Here is a 19,092-nt window from a genome sequence, read left to right on the forward strand (position 1 = left end):
CTAAAGCTAGCTCTACTTTCACTGATAACTATCAAAAATTCCTGGGATTACTATCAATAAAATTTGTCGCGTGTTTTGCAATATTTAACACTGGAATAAGATTCAGGAATTTTATGTTACAGATGAATATCTGGCTAGTACATACGTAAAAAGAAGCAGGCCTCTTCCCTGATCCCTAGATTTAGATGTAATTTCAACTGTTTCTAGCTACCACTCTGTTTAGATAACAGTATCTTGGTGGAGAATGCAAATGCATGATCTTATTTACCTTAACTGATTTTGACCCATCACTCATTCTTCTAGTCTACAAACAAATTGCAGCTGCGGAACAGTTGGCTGTTAGGAGACTTGTTAGCTCCTGTATAAAGAAATGACTGTAGCTAATGTCAACTGCATCAAATGAATTAGGTGACAAACGAGTTACCTTTGAAATTTATCAGCGTATTCTTCAAAATATAGCTCTGCTGTACCGGCACTACTTATCTCAACAGTTACAGAATGCAGCCAAGTTCGTAAATACCATTCTTGAAGTGCCCCTTGCAACTCAGGGATAACTGATCAGACTGTTACATCTGCAGTGCCTTTTCACATGTGGTCTGGTATTCCAATTATTTTGCAGTACATGACCACTTGTTTCTCAGAAGATATATCGCACACATTCTATGAAATCGCATCTGGGTCACGGTCTCCTCACCCTTTCGACTCTAAAACGGAACGGCCTCCAGTCTCGATACCCAAGACCTGCTTAATCTCCGTTAGCCCCACTATTTTTCTTACCATTTTTCTTATTGATTGCCGCTATTGTCTCTTCCCTATCATGTCACTATGTTGTGCTGAACCGCAATACATCACGATTCAATACGTCTTTCGACCAATCGGCAAACGACGATAAAAAGAGTTTGATAATAAATCGTTCTCAGAGGTGGAGCAAAATTATATCAAATATTATTTATTTAAAAATAATCGCTTCTCATAAAATATTGCATTAAAATGTATATATTCTTGTTAATGTAAGAGATAAAGAATTTGCACATTTTGATTTTTAGGTAAGGATTGGACATAGTTAAGCATGCTACGCTGTGTCATTAAATGTTCGTAAGTGTGATTTGGTGGAATTTCGGCCTATAGGTAGGCCGCTCATGGCGACAGTTTCATCTATACACCTGTGAAGATGCACCGGTGCCAGTCCTCTAAGCGCCACGGGCCCGGCTGGTTTACCTCGTCTTGTACGAGCTGCATGCGTTAAATATCTTCACCACTGTAAATCACGTACTACAGTCCGTTCGGTACAGCACCACTGTTTTGGTTCGATGAGCAAAGGTGAAACTTTCCTCACTACAAGTAATGTATGGCCAGACCTTCTTGCCTCAAACAGCACTTCTGCATTGAAGTCAAACGTATGTATAAAAATAATAGCTTAACTACTAGTGTGCCATTCTGAAGAATTGTCACTACGCATTCATTATTTGTGTAACAGAACATACACCTACGTACAGAATTGCCATTTTTCACTTAAAAATGCAATACATGTATCCCACAAGTATACCAAATTCTCCAGAATCAAAGTCATGAGAAAACTAAGAGAATTGAAATTAAGAAATCAAATAACCAGCTTTCTAACTTGTTACAAAGCAAATAAGAATACAATAACCTTAACTCTAATCACAGATTTAAGAAAATTTGCACAAAGACAACATTTTACGTTTACTATGCTTAATGTTTTCATCAACTACGAACAAAATTTGTTTGAAAAAGCAAATTTTTGTGACAAAAGTGGCCTATCAAAACTATGTACTGATGTGTTAATGAGACTGGGAATAAATTTATCGTTGCACTTTTGAAGAAAAAGCGCAAAAATGCACTTCACGAAAACATTCTTTTATCTTGTATGATGGACAAATCGATTTCCGACACATGTTGGTAGCTGGTTTTTCTTCTGACACGAGACGTGACACGGTCGTCTCACAAACGACGAATATTTGAATGTGTTTTCGGAATGAAATCTTTCCTTAAATATCGAACGTTAATGGATTTGCTCCTTCTCATTTTGTGCTGTTGTGCTGAAATCCAGGCACGTGGCACACTTCAAGATTATTATACTTTTTGCATGCAATCTTCATAGTGTTTCAATTTCAATGACCAGAAATGTAGAGAACCATCTTAACGAAGCACAATATTTTCAACTCCTCCGTTACCGGTTGCTGCAACGGCAACATGAACTGTTATCCACGTTCAGCGAGACCGAGGTCTTGAAATTCCTTAAGGCCGGTGCTAAAGTAGCTCTCTGAAAACTACTGAGCGTTGGGTACGCAAAAATATTGTCAAATAAACTATCCGTTCTGTGTTTGTTATGGAAGACTGCAGAAATCCAATCTTATTAGCAAAACATCTATATTAGATACAAACTGAATTGAGGTTGGGAGTATCAGTTTTTTAACCAAGTCTTACAGAGAATTTGACTGTTGATCGCTACCACCTTTACTGTTCTTATTCTTGACAATGTCTACAAACAGCATCTCGAAAACGATCATAACGAAGTATAGTTTTCCTATAGTTCTCAGTGAGAATGGTCTTTCCTTGCATATCGTGCACTACAGCGAAGCTCGATAAATGAAAAATCGCTATAACTATTTTGTGCTATTCAGTCGAAAACCGACATTTTGATCCCATGACTGTGTATAAAATACAGGTTGATTCTTGCAGAGTACATAACAGAAACCAGCCTCTTTGCATAACGCTGTTTATTTACATAAATAGCGCCGTTACCGGTTTCGAACGGACATATTCATCATCAGAAGGCGCGTTCAAGTATTGAGAAATGTATCTTAACGTGAACAAGCCGTCTGATAATGAACCTGTCGGTTCTAAACCTGTAAAGGCGCTATTTATGTCAATGAATAGCGTAAAAAGTGTTTAGTTGCTGTTATCTTCTCTGAAAATTCTACATTCAGAATGAATGTGGAATGAATAGTTAGTTAATTGGTCGTTGTAAGACATTAGAAAGCTTAATTTCCTGTAAGAACGGTGATTGGAGGTTTTGATTTGAAAACAACGACCTGTTGAGCCCCATTTGGTGGATATTTCCCTGGCAGCTGATGCCAGATCAAAACGAACTCGCAATACACATATGTGGTGAATAATTGCTTGTGTTCTAAGTTTCAAAGGCTGCTAACAATAAATTACGGAGCTTCAAGGTGTGGAATTGGAGTTTTTGTTTTGTCGTGAGGTGATGAAAGAACAGGTACAGCACAATGCTGAAAAAAGTTGATATCAATTGCTTTTATTGTTTTACAGAAACACTGAAGGTCTTTTTTACAAAAATACATCAATCCAAATAATAAATTGTTCTTACTCTAGTAATTCGGTACAAGTATGATTTGAACACACGTACAATCCAGTGCACCATGTAACCACATGCAAATAACGGGATGTAAAATTAAAATTAGAAAACTTGACACTTAATGATTTCTTTGTTTGTCATTATCTTTCCTCTGATATAAATATCTTTTAAACATATTTTCATCTACAGGATATTTTACAGAAGGAACATTTAATTGGACCAATTTATATTTCTCCATTTGTACTTTACGTTATCGGCACTCTTCAAAAACAGGCAGACCAAAGCATATTTTACAACGTCCTTAACAGTTTCTCTTCACGCTGAGAAAAGATTTGAACGAGACGAAAGTACGAAGACCTCAGTAAATGATGTAGTGATTTCTCATTGATTTCCACGATAGTATCAACAAGTATGAAGTGTAAGTATTTTATGTCTAATTCTGTCAGTTGACCTCCTCAAAATAAAAACAAATTTAAATGTAATTAAGATTACACATTTAGTTCTTGACAAATTTGTAAGCTATGTTACGTAACGATAACGAAACCATTGCGTGTTCGTTACTGATACGTAATTCTACACAATCATTGAGTAATATCCATTGAACCTAGGGAAGATTGTCATTTTTATTTTTTATCATCACAGTGGAATTATTTCTATGCCTCGCAATCCTAAATCCTTTCGTACAAAGTATTTCATTGGTCATTTTAACATCTGTCATATTTTGAGAGATTTATTTAATGTTACAATGAAGAATAAAATTAGATTTTTCCTCACTCGTATTTATAGCCACAACTACGCGGCCGTCTGGGCTCAGCGTATTAACAGTAGGGAAGAGATACAGTAAGAAACTAAAGACATTACGGTACATTTCAACATTTCTTTAGTACGACGCTATTTTATCATTTCTCTTGAATCGCATATATATTGGATCTAAGAATACTTCATTCCTCATAAAGATCATTTTATGGGAGCAGCCTGTCCTACAGGTCAGCTGGTGACAAAGCCAAAAATACTGACTTCTTTTGAAAAGCGCTAAACGTGCACTACTCAGCAGCACACTTTACTGTGTATCTTGTTCTTTTGGTTATGTAACGGTCGCAAATAATGGCATGATGATTTGCTGTGGAAAGTAGACATCAATATCAGAAGCTACACGAATGTACAGCCCAGGAAAAGACGTATCTGGATAATGCCGTCAAAAAGGCGGTCGTCTCAGTACCCTTCTCGGGATCATTAAAAGAAAATCTGAGAACCAGACATTTTTTACATGTCTAATTGATTTTACTGATAAGCCATGATCCACCATGATTTGAGAATTATTATGTATCTCATGTACCACAGGCATGACGTTATCATGGCCTGCTTACGGAACTCATGTGATGTGTGCAACTATATCGCATGACCATTTACTTTCTTTATGACATCTTGCTGCAAGATGTATTTAACTAACTAGCATCTTGCAAAGTAGGCCATTTCATACGCATTCTTCACACATCAGTGTGACTTTCACAATGACACACTCGCACATACAGTCCAACACACAAGTGGCAATTTCCACACTCTATACATGCTCGACTTGAAGAAGTCTGTTAACAATAACATATTACATATTGTAAAAGCAACTACTTTTATCGTAATGCAGTACAGAGATCATTACATGTAGAACGTTTGGAACTGAAATTAGTCTGCTGGATGCACAGTATGGAATAAATAAATGGAAGCGAGCAAATCTTGGATTATTAAAATCACAAGGAAAGAAGAGGGAAACAGAAGGTGTAGTGTTGTGATGTAATTTACCACAGAGATATAGAAGAAGTGTTTTATGAATACATTTCGTTATAATCAAGGAATTTATAAACCACACACACGAAAGCAAGGAAATCTGGCAAGAAATGTTTACAAGCGATGGATCTGCTACACAGAAGTACCGTACCGAATTCTTGTAAATAAATGAGATGTGTGTGTTAAAATGTGGTTCTTGGCAAAATTTTTACTTTGAAATGATAGAGAAGATACGCTAAAAGACAATATTCCAACAAGCTATTCATGGAAAAGTCCAGGAGAAAACTGACGTGTAAGAAAATTAAAAAAAATCTAAATAAATGAAACTGAAGAAGAACTAGACAACAAAGACATCGCTAAGAGTCGATGTGTTACAGACCTGCCAACAATCTATCTTTACCATTGGATGCTAACTTAAAAATTAAGGCATGTTATATACGACAAAGAGAGTGGCACTTTTAAAGATCTTCGAAGATTTCAGTAGAACTTCATATACATTCTCCAGCTATGTTTTACTATAGGTAGTAGGTCCTGATAAGGAATATGTTCTTGAAATATTGCTTGCAATCGTTGCAGATATTCCAAATTTCGAGAAAGTAGACGAACAGGAATCATGTTCATAGTTTAATATCCCACTAACGACGACAACCATACATATGGGAAAGAAAAGCAGTTGGGGACGTTAGTGAACGATGACATAAACTGGAGAAACTTGGTGAATGTGGTACTCATGGAAATTATTGCACAGGCGTCTACAGAACATAGTGACGCTGAAACGAAATTTAGAAAAAGGTTCCTGTGGTGTTTTGGCAGTGGTAGGAAAAATTTTAAATTTTATATCTGATGATAGCATCGCTATAAGTAGAATAAAACAAGGTCAAATATAATATAGTAGAACTATCAGGGCAATGCAGAAAATGAGTCAAATACAAATAAATTCATGATATTCGTTGTATTTCACTAGAACAGAAAATGGAGTGACTTTTGATGAAACTTTATTGTAAACCCTCGAATTAAAAATTATATTACAGATTATGAAAAAATATCTAACTTCAGAACAAGATACGAATTTATTATTTTTAAAGTATATTACATCAAAATCATTCTGGTCTACGCTTCAAGACGTCCTCAGTCTATTGAGGGGGTGGAATACTTCTAGGAAGAGTTACAGAAGCTGAGGCCAGAAAAGGTCACTACTGAATCACAACAGAAATCATTTTCAGAGTAGAATAAACACTAAGAATTATTCTTCACTGAGGTAGTTTATACATGGTACCTGATACTATAGAAAGCAGAATTTAGTAGAATTTTTCACGAAGAACAATGTAATGTCCCTAACAGATTTCCTAGAAATAACTAAATATACTGTATATGGAACTGGAGCTGAACAAATGGAATGCAAAACGGAATCTACAATTGTTAAAAGACACCACAAGAACTTAAAAGGTTTATTTCACTTCATACACCTTAAAATGAAGCTTCTTTGTTAAAAAAAGGATTTCTGGCTATTTGAATATTTATTGACCATTTTTATTAGAATAATATCCTCTCACTTCACCAAAATCTATAATAGATAAGAAACTGAAACTGAATATTTATTTCAAATAAAAATAGACTGTAGGAAGCTGATTTAGAATATCAAGACGTCGTAGGCTGGTTAGATACACAGAAAAGGAAGTGTGGTGATAGAAAGAAACAAAATGGCAAGTGATCAGATATTATCTAAGAATATCAGTGTATAAATTTAGTGTTTGGCAAAATGAGGGTTATAAGAACACAGACAAAGAGGGAAATTCTTTAACAAATTTATTTATGCAAACAGCAAAAGACGCAACAGGACGAAGAGAAGGGCAAAGGTAGAAAGTGAATTTCTTGTATTAAAGAGAATACACAATTTCCAAGTAAACAGTGGAAGTACATACTGAATCAGGGAATACTCCGAGAACTATCTTCGAGAGCAACGACGAAAATTTTGTAAGAAAAAAAATGAAAACAATGAAATATGACGAAACGAAAATAATAAAATGTTGTGTGGAAATCACATTTTATGTGCAAAGATAGCAGTCAGAACAGAGAGAAATTCATCCAAAAATCTCGACAGTTCTTTACATGTTTGTGTATTTCAAGAGATGAATCATAAACTGGGGCACTTGATAATGACAGTAACAATGTTTCAGAATTAATGACATATGAAGTGTATCAAGTCATTTGGGTTATTAATGAAGGACAAGGTCTGGAGATGACGGTGTTTCAGTAGAACTTACGAAAGTGGGAGCAATAAGCAACTGAAAACTAAGATAGAAAGTATTCTAGCGAATATCATGAAAGAAGGCGACTCCAGAAACCGGGAACAATGATGCACATTATTACAATGAAAGCCAGTTTCCTTGCAACTGTGTTTTCCTTTTATTTTGATGCTTGTCTGATTTATGTAAATCGACTTCAAGATATCATTGTCTGATCTTTATGTACCTTCTAGAGAGCAGAGAGTGTTTGACAAGAATTATTAAATCGTGTCCCTTGAAGGAATCACGGTCACAGTATTTATGGCACTCCATTCATGAAACAAGCGTAATAAATACCTGAAGATAAGGCAATGCTGTGTTGGAACTGATTGTACAGTAATGAGATAAACATCGAAGTAAAATAAAAAATATAACTGTAAAGCAACTGATTTTCTCGCTAGTAAATAGATAACAAATGGAAGTAATATTAATACTCAGTGGGGAGCTGATTCCACGAAAGTCGAAAATGCTACTCTTGGTCTTCGTCAAAAAATCGGGGATATACGAGGAAAAAAATCAATCAAACATACTAACCCCTTTCCCATGGTATAAGAGAAACTCAGTAACATTATACCAACAGTATGGAAAAAGCAAAAGATGTGAATCAAAGCAATAAGTTTGGTTCTGATGGTCGTAGTACAATTTACGTTTATTTATTGCTTAATTAATCTGCAGAAAGAAATAAGCAATACAAATGATTTGAAGTCCTAGAGACAGAATGGTTTCTACTGGGTGACAAAGAAATCTCAACCCTTCAAAAGCCAGACGCTGCTTCAACACCTTTTAGTGTACTAGAGAATAGTGTAGCGTGGTTGTCAGAGGGGAAAGAGGAAGGGACTATAAGAGTAATTCTTCATAAGCTTAAAATGGTAGATTAAAGGAATAAAACTTGTTAGTGAAACGTATCTGAACCATCTTCGGTCAACTCATGACACGGAAGTGTGTAATCAACAACAAATTAAAAAAATTACTATAGCAAGTTTTAAGGTAGGTTTCAAAATTACAGTAAGACTAAAATAATTCGGTATGAACACAAAGCAAAACTATACAGAATGACAATGAAGCCACAGAAACTTTATATATATTTCCACTTTTTTTTTTAATACGGGGCTTGAAGACAATGGCTTGATGGGCAATAAAAGAAATACACAGAAGGATAAAAATGGCACGGAGCGTAGTTGTTAAATTAAATAGAATTTTCAAAATAATCCATCGAAGTGTGGCTAACAGGAAGGTTTACTACAGTATAGTATCAAGATTTCACTGTGATATTCAGACTTGATATTTACTGTAAAAACCACACAACAAATCGAGAAATACTCACCGAGCAACGGAGATACGTGCGCTAGGAATTACTAGCAGGTAAGAAAGTACTAATGGATCAACCTGAAGATTTATATGAAAAACAGTTGTAGCATAATCAGAATTAAATGGAGGGGACGAAGAAACAAAGAATCTCTTTATCAGATTTCAAGAAGTGAGGAAAGGCCACGAAGATGACCTCACTGAAGATGAATGGACGTCAGGAATCATGGAGGAGCAACTTAACGTGCGTAAATCTAAAAACCTTACAGCATGAAAAGTGTAGAGGATGTCACAGCGGATGTCAAATAGCTGACCATGATGGTGATGATAATGACTGAAGAAAGTTACTCAAGATAAGTTCTTTACAGGATTCCATATTTTATGGCGCAATCAACACTAAATTCATTGTAAGATGAATTGAAGATGAGGAAAACGTGTTTGACGAAATGGGATATGAAAAGGCGGCAACCGTATTTTGTGGAAACAAAGCTGCCTATAGCAGTCAACGACTTCAACAATTATGTAGAAATATTGTTCTTTTCCTTATCGCTTAGATACTGTAGGTGGAACTAGTGAATAATATACTGACTGTCTGGTAGGACATATTCTATGGCATCAAGGGATCACTAATTTAGTATTGGAGGGCAGTGTGGAGGGTAAAAATCGTAGAGGGAGACCAAGAGATGTATACACTAAGCAGATTCAAAAGGATGTAGGTTCCAGTAGGCATTGGGAGAGGAAGAAGCTTGCACAGGATACAGTAGCATGGAGAGCTGCATCAAACCAGTCTCTGGACAAGACCACAACAACATACTGACTGTCTTGGCACTACACGAGGCATGTTCAGTTCAAGTATATGTGGTTCTGTCATTTATATTTTGTTCTTCACGCTGTGAGTTAGTGTAATGCTATAAGCAACTGCAATTTCTTTTGTACTACACCTTTTTCCCGGGAAGGGAGCTTCGAATTTTCATCATTAGATTCTCTTTAGGTTCTCCGTCTTCACACAATAGGCAAATTTGTTAATTAATAGGTTAGTGGCGCGTTTCGTATCTCATCCTTAATCTATCTGAGTTTGTACTCCGTTTGTTATGGTATTCTTGTTCTCAGCAGTTAAAACTTATAATTTGTATCGTTATTTGTTGGTATGATTGCACCAGTACAGTTTAGTATCACTGATAGCTCTGACAACTTTTCTTCGGATATCAGCTCCTGTGTAGCAAGCATCTTTTCATGTGTTAAACGGGTATTAATTACTGAAATATCCTATGAGTTGCAGAAATGTACTTTTAATATATCCTTGATTAAAACTGTATTCTTTGGGTATCCGCAGAAGCGTACTGTCGTAAACATTGATGTAGACGAAGACAATTTGTTGAACTATTGGTAACTAATTAGTTACATTGGGGGGCATTTATTACATCAGAGACGTGATGAAGTAGTGTAGTAGGTTTCCTTAGGCTCATACTTCACTCAAGGTACCGAGGCATACACATGAGAATCATTTCTATTGCAGCTGCAAAGTAGGTAACTCATTTATTACTCGGTACACAATCAACTGAATGAGTAAAAAATGATTTCTTTCAGTTCGTTTTTGAAGTCAATTACATTAACAGTTTTTGGTATTAAATACTGATGCACTGTACAAAATACGACATTTAGTATCATCAACATTAAGAAACACCAATTTACAGACTAATTTTAATTTTGGATCGTATAGGAGGGATGTGATGTTGCTACGTTTATGCACACGATCATGGTCAGTTTTTCCTGCACGCATTATAATGCCGTACAGAGCTCGTACGTAGCTCCCAAATGGGACAGCACCAGGAAATTACTACACAACACCTGGTCTCAAGTATCCTGTTGTTCTACTGTAAAACTATAGAGCACAAGCTGGACAGCATTGTGTCCTCGAGTATTCTGTTACGCTACAAACCTTGTGAACTCCATAGTACCTGGAAGACCTGGAATTTATGTCAGCAGTAGACAGACCTCGAACTGATACATCATGACACTGTGGCGGGGTGGGAGTGTGTATACGAGGAATAATGATATAGAACTGAGTTTTTCCCGTTATAATCGCGTGTATTGTAACGAAATGTCGAGGTCCGTTCCACGGCAGAGCTATACATTGCTGAAAGTACGCATGGGAAGTAGAACACACGATATTCTAAAAAGGTGGAACCCTTTTCGTTTTCGGCCACTCACTGCGTAATTTTAGGGCAGTTAGTATGATGTACACTGTGGTTTGGTGTTAATTCCACTACTGCACTTGATTTTCATATTTGTAGGTCCTGCCAACCAAAATACTGACGACAGCTATACGTACTAGTTGGTTCCCAAATAGGACAACACCAGCGAATTACTATTCGCCTGTATTGTCCGAGAGAGAGACAGCACGAACCACGTCTGCAGGGCGCCGCAGGAACACTTCCTCGCCACGTAGTGATGAAGCACGGTGATAGCGCACCAGCCGCTGAAGGCAGTGTTCCAGAGTCGCGGAGACGCTCAATTCCAGCCGGTGCGTGTGGACAGCCAGGCGATGGCCGGGGTGACGGCGCCGCCGCCGCCGCCGTTGACGTGGCTGGGGCGGGAGGCCGCCGCGCCGTCCGGCAGGTCGCAGCCGGCGATCACCGACACCCTGGACGCCATCCTGCCTCCAGGCGGTGCGGGGGCGGCGGCACAGTTACGGGAGGGCACACGGGACAGCACAGCAGGTCGTACAGCGCAACGAGCACGTAGGCAAGTGGAAGGAGGCAGGAAAGAGAGAGACAGAGAGAGAGAGAGACCTGAAGAACACTTAGATCACACTGTACATTCATAACACGAACAGACATTTATTTTAAATAACAGCTATGAAGGAAGAAGCTAGAAGTAATGCTCACAGATTTGGCGTATGCACTAATAATGACAAAAATGAGATACACAAGATGTCTCATTTATTGTGACCACCCCAAATACCTTTCTGTGCACATAAAAACAGGAAAAAAGTAAGAAAAGCATGGATACAGGAAATTATAGGTTTTCGCTGACAAGGGGCCATAAAGATAAGCTGAGGCACGAACTGGAGTTTCTATTAGAGAGGGAGACGTACTAGGGTAATGCGCGCAGCTGTGTTAGCCACAGAATGGGGGTGGCGCAGTAGTTAGTGCGTCTGTCTAGGAAGAGAGAGACCTCATTCAAAACCTGGCCTTGGTACAAGTTTTAATTCATTGCTTTGGCCAGTATTCATTGACAAGAAGAACAGCGTATCATGCAAAAGTTGTTCATCTACAAGACAGTCATCGACAAGACTATAGATACTCCTATAATGACTACTTCAGTTCGAGAGGAATAGACACGTCTAAAAAGAGCAGAGAAGACAGACATAGGTATAAGGATGGTAACTGGAAAGAAATCTTGAGTAAAAAAAGAAATACGTAAACGAAAGAATTAAGTAAAAAATTTGTTCAGAGATGTTTATGAACACAGCAATACAAGTCACACAGGAATGAAAAAAGAACTGGAAGTGCACCGAAGCTAAGGTGAAATGCACGAAAAAAGTGAAGACATCGAAAAAGAAATGATCGTAGGAAAGACTGATACATGAAATAAAAAAATAAAAACATAGTCCTGTGAAATTGAAAGTAAAGAGTGTCAACGTTAAGACTACATTGAGAATACCGTTGTTAAATGTAGAGTTTATAGGCGGAAAAAACACACATTTAAGAATTCTACCCGAACGAGGCCTTACCTGGTGAAGAAACTGAGGAAGAAGTGGGAGTCGATACGGGACACGTGGGAGATCCATTATTAGAGTCAAAGTTTCATAGAGCTGCGGAAGACCTGCCATTAAATAAGGTGGAAGCGATGTGTACCATTCCATCTACATTCCTGAAATAATTATGGGAGATGGCTGCCCAGAGTCTATTTTAGTCCGTGAGTAGAATCTTCGAGTGTGGAGACACACCATTTGCCGTTCGCAAAAATATATTCCACACCATGCCAAAGATAACAAGGGCCAGTAAGCTCAAGAACTACGGCACTATCACCATAACGACTCGTCCTCCATGTTGCTGACAAGAATAACATACAGAGGAATGGGTTTATAACTGAGGAACTGTCTGTTGCCGATCAGTTTGGTTTTGAGAAAGTTAAGGGCACCAGAGAGACAGTTCTAACGTTGCGCTTGATAATGGAAGCAATACTGAAGGAGACTCAAGGTGCGCTCATAGGATTTCTTCAGTAGAGAAATGTTCTATAATGTAAAATGGTACAAGATACTCGGAATTTTGAAACAGATATAGGGAAAGAAGAATAATAAGCTGTATGTACAAGAGACAAGACGGAACAAGAAGAATGAAAGACCAAGAACGACGTCACTTACATTAAAAGAATAGTATCGACGTCAACTGACAAATTTATTGGAAATCAGATAATAAGAGACGGAACGGATTCCCCTCAACACAGTTGCCTAACTGAAACGAACCTAAGGTCGCCAAGACAGGCAGTGTTTGACTGAAGTTGAAAACTTAGTACGTTCTTCAGTGAGAGACGCTATTAGTAGCTTACGAAACGAAATTATCTCGATCCAAAGAGATTATTGTCGCCTGGAAGTAAAACAGCAGCAAAACACAATCAATAACAATGACAGTGCTACTAAAGCCTGGTTGCTAAATGTGGTCTTCCGCTGCTCATTCACCAAAGGGGAGGAAGTAAATATTCAAAAACTCGAACAGTTGCCAACATGAGTAACTTGTGGGTAGATATCCTAGGTGCAGCAAAGCAAATTAAATCACTTAATAAAGACAAGTCTTCCAGTACACACTGTATATCAATTATGTTCTTTTCAGAGTATGCTGATATATTGTAATAGCGCTTTACTTAGCAATCATATAGCCTACAATCGCAAGCCTGACGAAAGATCAATACCTGATTACTGGGAAGTTTCGTAGGTATAATCAGTACTTAAGAAAGAAAATAAAAGTAATGCACTGTATACTGTGTTCGATCACTACGAATTATCTCGAAGAAAACGAATTATTAATGCACAGTCAACACCAGATCAGTATGTGTCGTTCTTGCGAAAGACAACTAGCTCATTATTCACACGAAGTAATTAGTGCTGTCGACAGGATCTCTCACGTTTCTAGATATCCAGGAAGCTTTTCGCACCATTCCTCCACACTATAAGTGTACTGCATGATTACGGAGTATCGTCACAGTTACGTGACTGGGTTTGTGATTTCCTATCAGAAAGGTCACAGTTCGTAGTAACCAACGGAAACCCATCAAGTAAGAGAGAAATCATATCTAGTATTCCTACAGGAAGGGTTATAGGTCCTCCACTGTTCCTGTTCTGTACAAACGATTTAGGAGATAATGTGAGGAGACCTCTTAGATTAGTTAGAGATGATGCTGTCGCTTATCGTCTGGCAAAGTCATCAGAAGATGAAAAGTAACTACAAAATTATTTAGGTAAGATATCTTTATGGTGCGGGAAGTGACAGTTGACTCTAAATGATGAACAGTCTGCAGTCATGCACATGAGAATTACAAGTAAACCGTTCAATTTCAGTTAGACAATACATCACACAAGTCTAAAGGCTGCCAATACAACTAAATAGCTATGGATTACAGCTAATAATACTTTAGATTGGAATTATCCCATAGAAAATGTTGTGGGAAGACAAAACAGAGACAGCGTTTTATTGGCATAGCAGTTAGAAGATGCAACAGGTCTACTGAAGAGACTGCCTGCACTATGCTTGTTCGTCATGTGGTGGAGTACTGCTGTGCAATACAGGTCCTTACCAGATAGGAGTGACTGAGGATATCGAAAAAGTAGAATGAAGAGGTCAAAAACATAACAAGCGAATGGAAGCGACACTCATTAAAACAAAGACTTTTTCGTAGCGGCGGGATCTTTTCACGAAATTATAGTCAACAACTTTTTTTCTCTGAGAGCAAAAACATTTTGTTGATGTCAACCTACATGGTCAACAAAAGTTTGGAATACTATCGTAAGATATCTATGATACTAGAGATCTCACTGACTTTGGCACTGGATGCATTACCCACTTAGCGCCCACACAGTGGATGGTGTTTACTACGGGCAGGCTTTGTTGCCGTTTACCAGTCATGTGGAAACACCGGTGCCGCAGTGCCACACCGCGAGCAGTCCAGAATCAATAACAGCTTCACTCAGCTTGTTTCCAGCACTGCAGTAACATGCCACGTAGAATATACAACACTTTCATAGAGTCAGGATGGTGGCTGTATTTTCAGCAAGTCATACGAAGCCAGATGTTCCCGACAACTTACATGTCACTCAAAGTGATGCGTCTAAGGTGTAGAGAAAGTACAGAGAGGCGAGAAAGGTGAACAATAGGCCTCGCAGTGGTCGTCCTCGTATGACCAGACCAACGCAGAATCGTTTCGTACAACTGTCGACTCGCAGGCGACCAACATCATGTGCCAGAAATATTGGAATTCTCTCGGGTAACTGAGATTCATACATCAGACCACACTGGGCGTAGGAAGATGCATCGGGGTTGTTTTTATTCCAGAAGACCAAAAAGAATTTTTGCATTGAACCAAAGGAACCGATGCACTCGAAGGACTTGGGCTCTTGCACATCAGCATTGGAACATTGCAGAATGTAGTAATGTCATGTTCGTGGACGAGACAAGGATTGATATGCGACCTCACTCAAGACGTGACAGGGTTTGGAGAAGCGCTAGAAGATACCAGTAAAGTATCGTTCGGGAAGTACATTCGTTTGAAGGTGGAAGAGTCATGTTGTGGGTGGAAATAATGATGGGATGGCGGAACCCTCTAATTCCCGTCTACGGCAATCTGACTGGTACCCCATACTTCCACGGTAGTAAACCCTATGATATTCCGAACTTATGTTGTAGCGTGAAGAAATGATCATCGTAATAAATTCAGAGAGGCTAGAGCTCTGGCGGAAATATTGTTTGCTTTTCCGGCGTGCTATTGGAGAGTGGAACGTTAGAGAAATAGTACGAAAGTGGTTCGATGAGCCCTCTGGTAGGCAGTTTGGTGTGAATTGCAGAGTAGATAAGCAGTGTAGACGTGGTCGGCCTAAATGATATGTAGTCCCTCACCCTTACATTTAAATCTATACATCGGGTACGCACTGACGGAAACAATAAAACGTTCAAGGGTGAGATTAAAATTCAGGGTCAAAGCATATAAATGATAACAACGATAACACTGATGACGTTACTATCTTCAGTGAAAGAGAAGAAGAATTAAGAGCAGAGGAGATGTTGAATAGAATGAACAGTCTAGTGAGTACAGATTATGAACTCAGGGTAAATTGAAGAAAGACGGAACTAATGAGGAGTAATGGAAACGAGATTAGCGATAAACCATAACATCAAAATCTGGGACCACGAAATAGACGGAATTAGGAAATGCTCTTACCTTGGAAGGGAAATGAGACATGACAGACAAAGCAAGGATATGAAAAGCAGGCTAGCACAGACGAAGAGGGCATTACCAGCCAACAGAAGTCAGCTAGTATGAAATGTTCGTTTGGAGCATAGCATTATATGTTAATGCACCACGGGCTTCGGAGAAACAGGGAACGACAGTAGAAACATTTGACTCGTGGTACTACGGAAGATTGTTGACCGTTAGGTGACTGATGCATCCAACAGTAAATTGAGGACGTATTGTACAAGAGAGGAAACCGTGGCAGGCCGCATCGAACCAGCCAGGAAGGAAAAGAAAAATGCAACGTACACGAACGAAGAGAGTGTAAGAATGCTATTCGTGTATTGATAATGTAAGTTAGCAGAACAGTAACTGCAATAATATTTCGTCATTTACTGTACGTGTACCTTTAGCACGGTGCTACGTTTTCATCTTATTCACACTTTTCCGTATGCTGTGAATGTAAAATTTGTTTTACATCGGACTATGACCTACGTAACTTCGTACCCATGGTACGACTTCAACTAATGTATGCTCTGTATTGTCAAATCAAACTCTAATATAACATTTACGGTGCAGAAGTGGCTGTGTGTGTGTGGATGGGTGTATGGACACGTTCCGAAAGCCAACAAATTAAAAAAGAACTGATGACTCATTTCACGATGTGCATTTTTTGTGTTTGCATTTGTTTACTGGCAGTTCCAGCAAGTGAACGAACACGATTCCGAGGGCTGCTGTACTGTGCGCTGGTACAAGAGAGTCAAAGTCAATTCTGTGTTACATATTTAATAATGTCATGTTTACGAGAATGAGTTCCACGGGTGTTGCACGGTATGTTGTCCTGAGAAATAAATGTTAGTAAAAAATCTGATTCTTTGCGCTGTTTACTATTTAGTTAGCACTGATGTTAGCCATCAGGACCCTGGCGTGCGCAAGTTCAAGCCCTCACAAGCAATAGAGTGCTGTGATAACAGAGTCCATGGGACAGTGAGTAACTAAATATTCACATTCTCATTTTAACAATTACAACTTTCCCGTTTTGGAAGTGACGAGAAAAATCTACATCTGTTCGGTTTGAAATATAAAGGAAATAAAAGTGTGGCGATTACGTCTCTGTCGGGCTGTTTGATTTGAACAAATATCTATCTGACTGGCTGGATTCAGTGTTAACCAAATTGGAAACGGCGCATCGATATTATTTCTTAACAATTATATCAGCACATTCTACCCTGCAGCACCCTTACAAGGTTTTTAGACCGTTTCTGACCATTCTGTGTAGGTTGTAGACGATAACTCTTTACAACGTGACACTGTGGTGTAGGGAAGGTCGAAACGAACAATTTGATATAAGACACTTCTGATCCATCAAGAAGCGATATAAACTTCAAAATGGCCTACAGAAGTCACCTAAGCTACAGCGCATGTTCGCCATGCGAGATTTTCAATATCGTCTCATACTCTTACGCTGCCGGTTTAGTTGACTATTTCGTAAGCTTTTCTGCGAAGATAATGAAAGAGAAAAAACTTTCGTAAATATTGCACAAACACTGAAGTGGTGCATTCTTCGATCCTAACTTGTCACAAGCATACTAGGTTCATGTGAAGAAGGCCCGACAAAGAAAACGATGTAACTGCTAATTTTATACCGTGACAATTGACAATATTTTGGGACAAAATATTCACAAAAGTTAATTTTAAATTTTGTAAGGGCCAGAACAAAGAGTTTTTGATATTCATGGGTGTTTTCGGTGAGAAAAAGTGAATGAACTAGCATGTCCCGCATTCCCATTAGCTTATCTAGTATTTGTACTATAGTTTGAGGCATTTTCCCGGCTTCATAGATCTCAGGTGTCCCATATCAATTTGTTCGGCTCGTCTACAGCTGCGCTACCATTGAACGTTGTAAACCGTTACCGTTGGGACCCTGTAAAGAGAAGTCGTAAAGCTAGAAAATTTAGGCAACATGCAACATGCACAACGACCTGCAGTGAATCGAGGCTTACTGAGAGACTGACAACTTATACTCAGGGTAAACGAATGTACTCTACTGCACTCACACAAATGAAAATACCCGTTATTATCTGATTACACGTTTCAAGAACAATTACTAGAAGCTGTCACAGTCACTAAATATCTGGGAGTATGTGTACAGAACGACGACCAAATAAAACTATCGTAATAAAGCAGATGCAAAAGCATGGGATACTGGGAGAATCCTCTGGATGTGTATTATACCCACGTAGGATACAGCTCACAAACCCTTTCTCGACGGTTGCTTGGTGATTGTCCCTCAATGTCTCGTACCAGAAGTATCTGAAAGGTGGGAGGATCCAAAGAGCAGCAGCTCGTTTCGCAACAGGGTGCTGCGGTAAGAGCCAAAGTGTCAGGGAGATATGCTCATCCAACTCCTTTGGCAGACGCTGCGAGAGATGCGTCGGACATCAAAGTGTGGTTTACTGTTAAAATACTGAAAGCGTACGTTCGTAGAAGAATCAACCAATACTTTATCTCCTGCTTTGTGTATCTCGCGAAAAGACCATGATGTTAAAAAATTCAGGGAATCGAGGTCACACAGACGTCTACCAAACACCTTTCTCCCTGAGCACCGTTGTCAGTTTAAATTTGAAAGGTACGGAATTGACACTGGTACACAAAGTACCCCCCCCCCCCCCCCCCCCCCCGCCTCATACTACAAGGTGACTTGAAGGTCCTTACTCCCTAAGCCATCAAACTGAAACTATAACTCAACGTTAGAGTGTAATGTTTCGGACGAGAGATTATACTGTCTACAAAAATGGAATTTGAGCCAAGAGCCTTACATACAGCTCTACTTAATGAATCATCCGATACCACCTTACAATTTCAGTCTCTAGAAGAAGTAGACCGATAAAACACGAAACGAAAAAGTATTAAAAGAAACAGGGGGAAGAAATC

The 19,092-nt window shown here is 38.7% G+C and overlaps 1 protein-coding gene across 1 annotated transcript in view; it reads right to left on the minus strand.

Annotated features, from left to right (window-relative positions):
* Positions 1–3,264: 3,264 nt before the first annotated feature.
* LOC126354276 (diuretic hormone receptor-like) overlaps positions 3,265–19,092 on the minus strand; it is a 553,188-nt gene continuing 537,360 nt past the window's right edge. Inside the window, exon 12 of the mRNA XM_050003816.1 lies at positions 3,265–11,368. Coding sequence (XP_049859773.1) covers positions 11,224–11,368 — 145 coding nt within the window. The 3' untranslated portion in view covers positions 3,265–11,223. The remainder of the gene's footprint in view (positions 11,369–19,092) is intronic.

Source organism: Schistocerca gregaria, chromosome 3 (assembly GCF_023897955.1).
Source record: "Schistocerca gregaria isolate iqSchGreg1 chromosome 3, iqSchGreg1.2, whole genome shotgun sequence".
Lineage (NCBI taxonomy): Eukaryota > Metazoa > Arthropoda > Insecta > Orthoptera > Acrididae > Schistocerca > Schistocerca gregaria.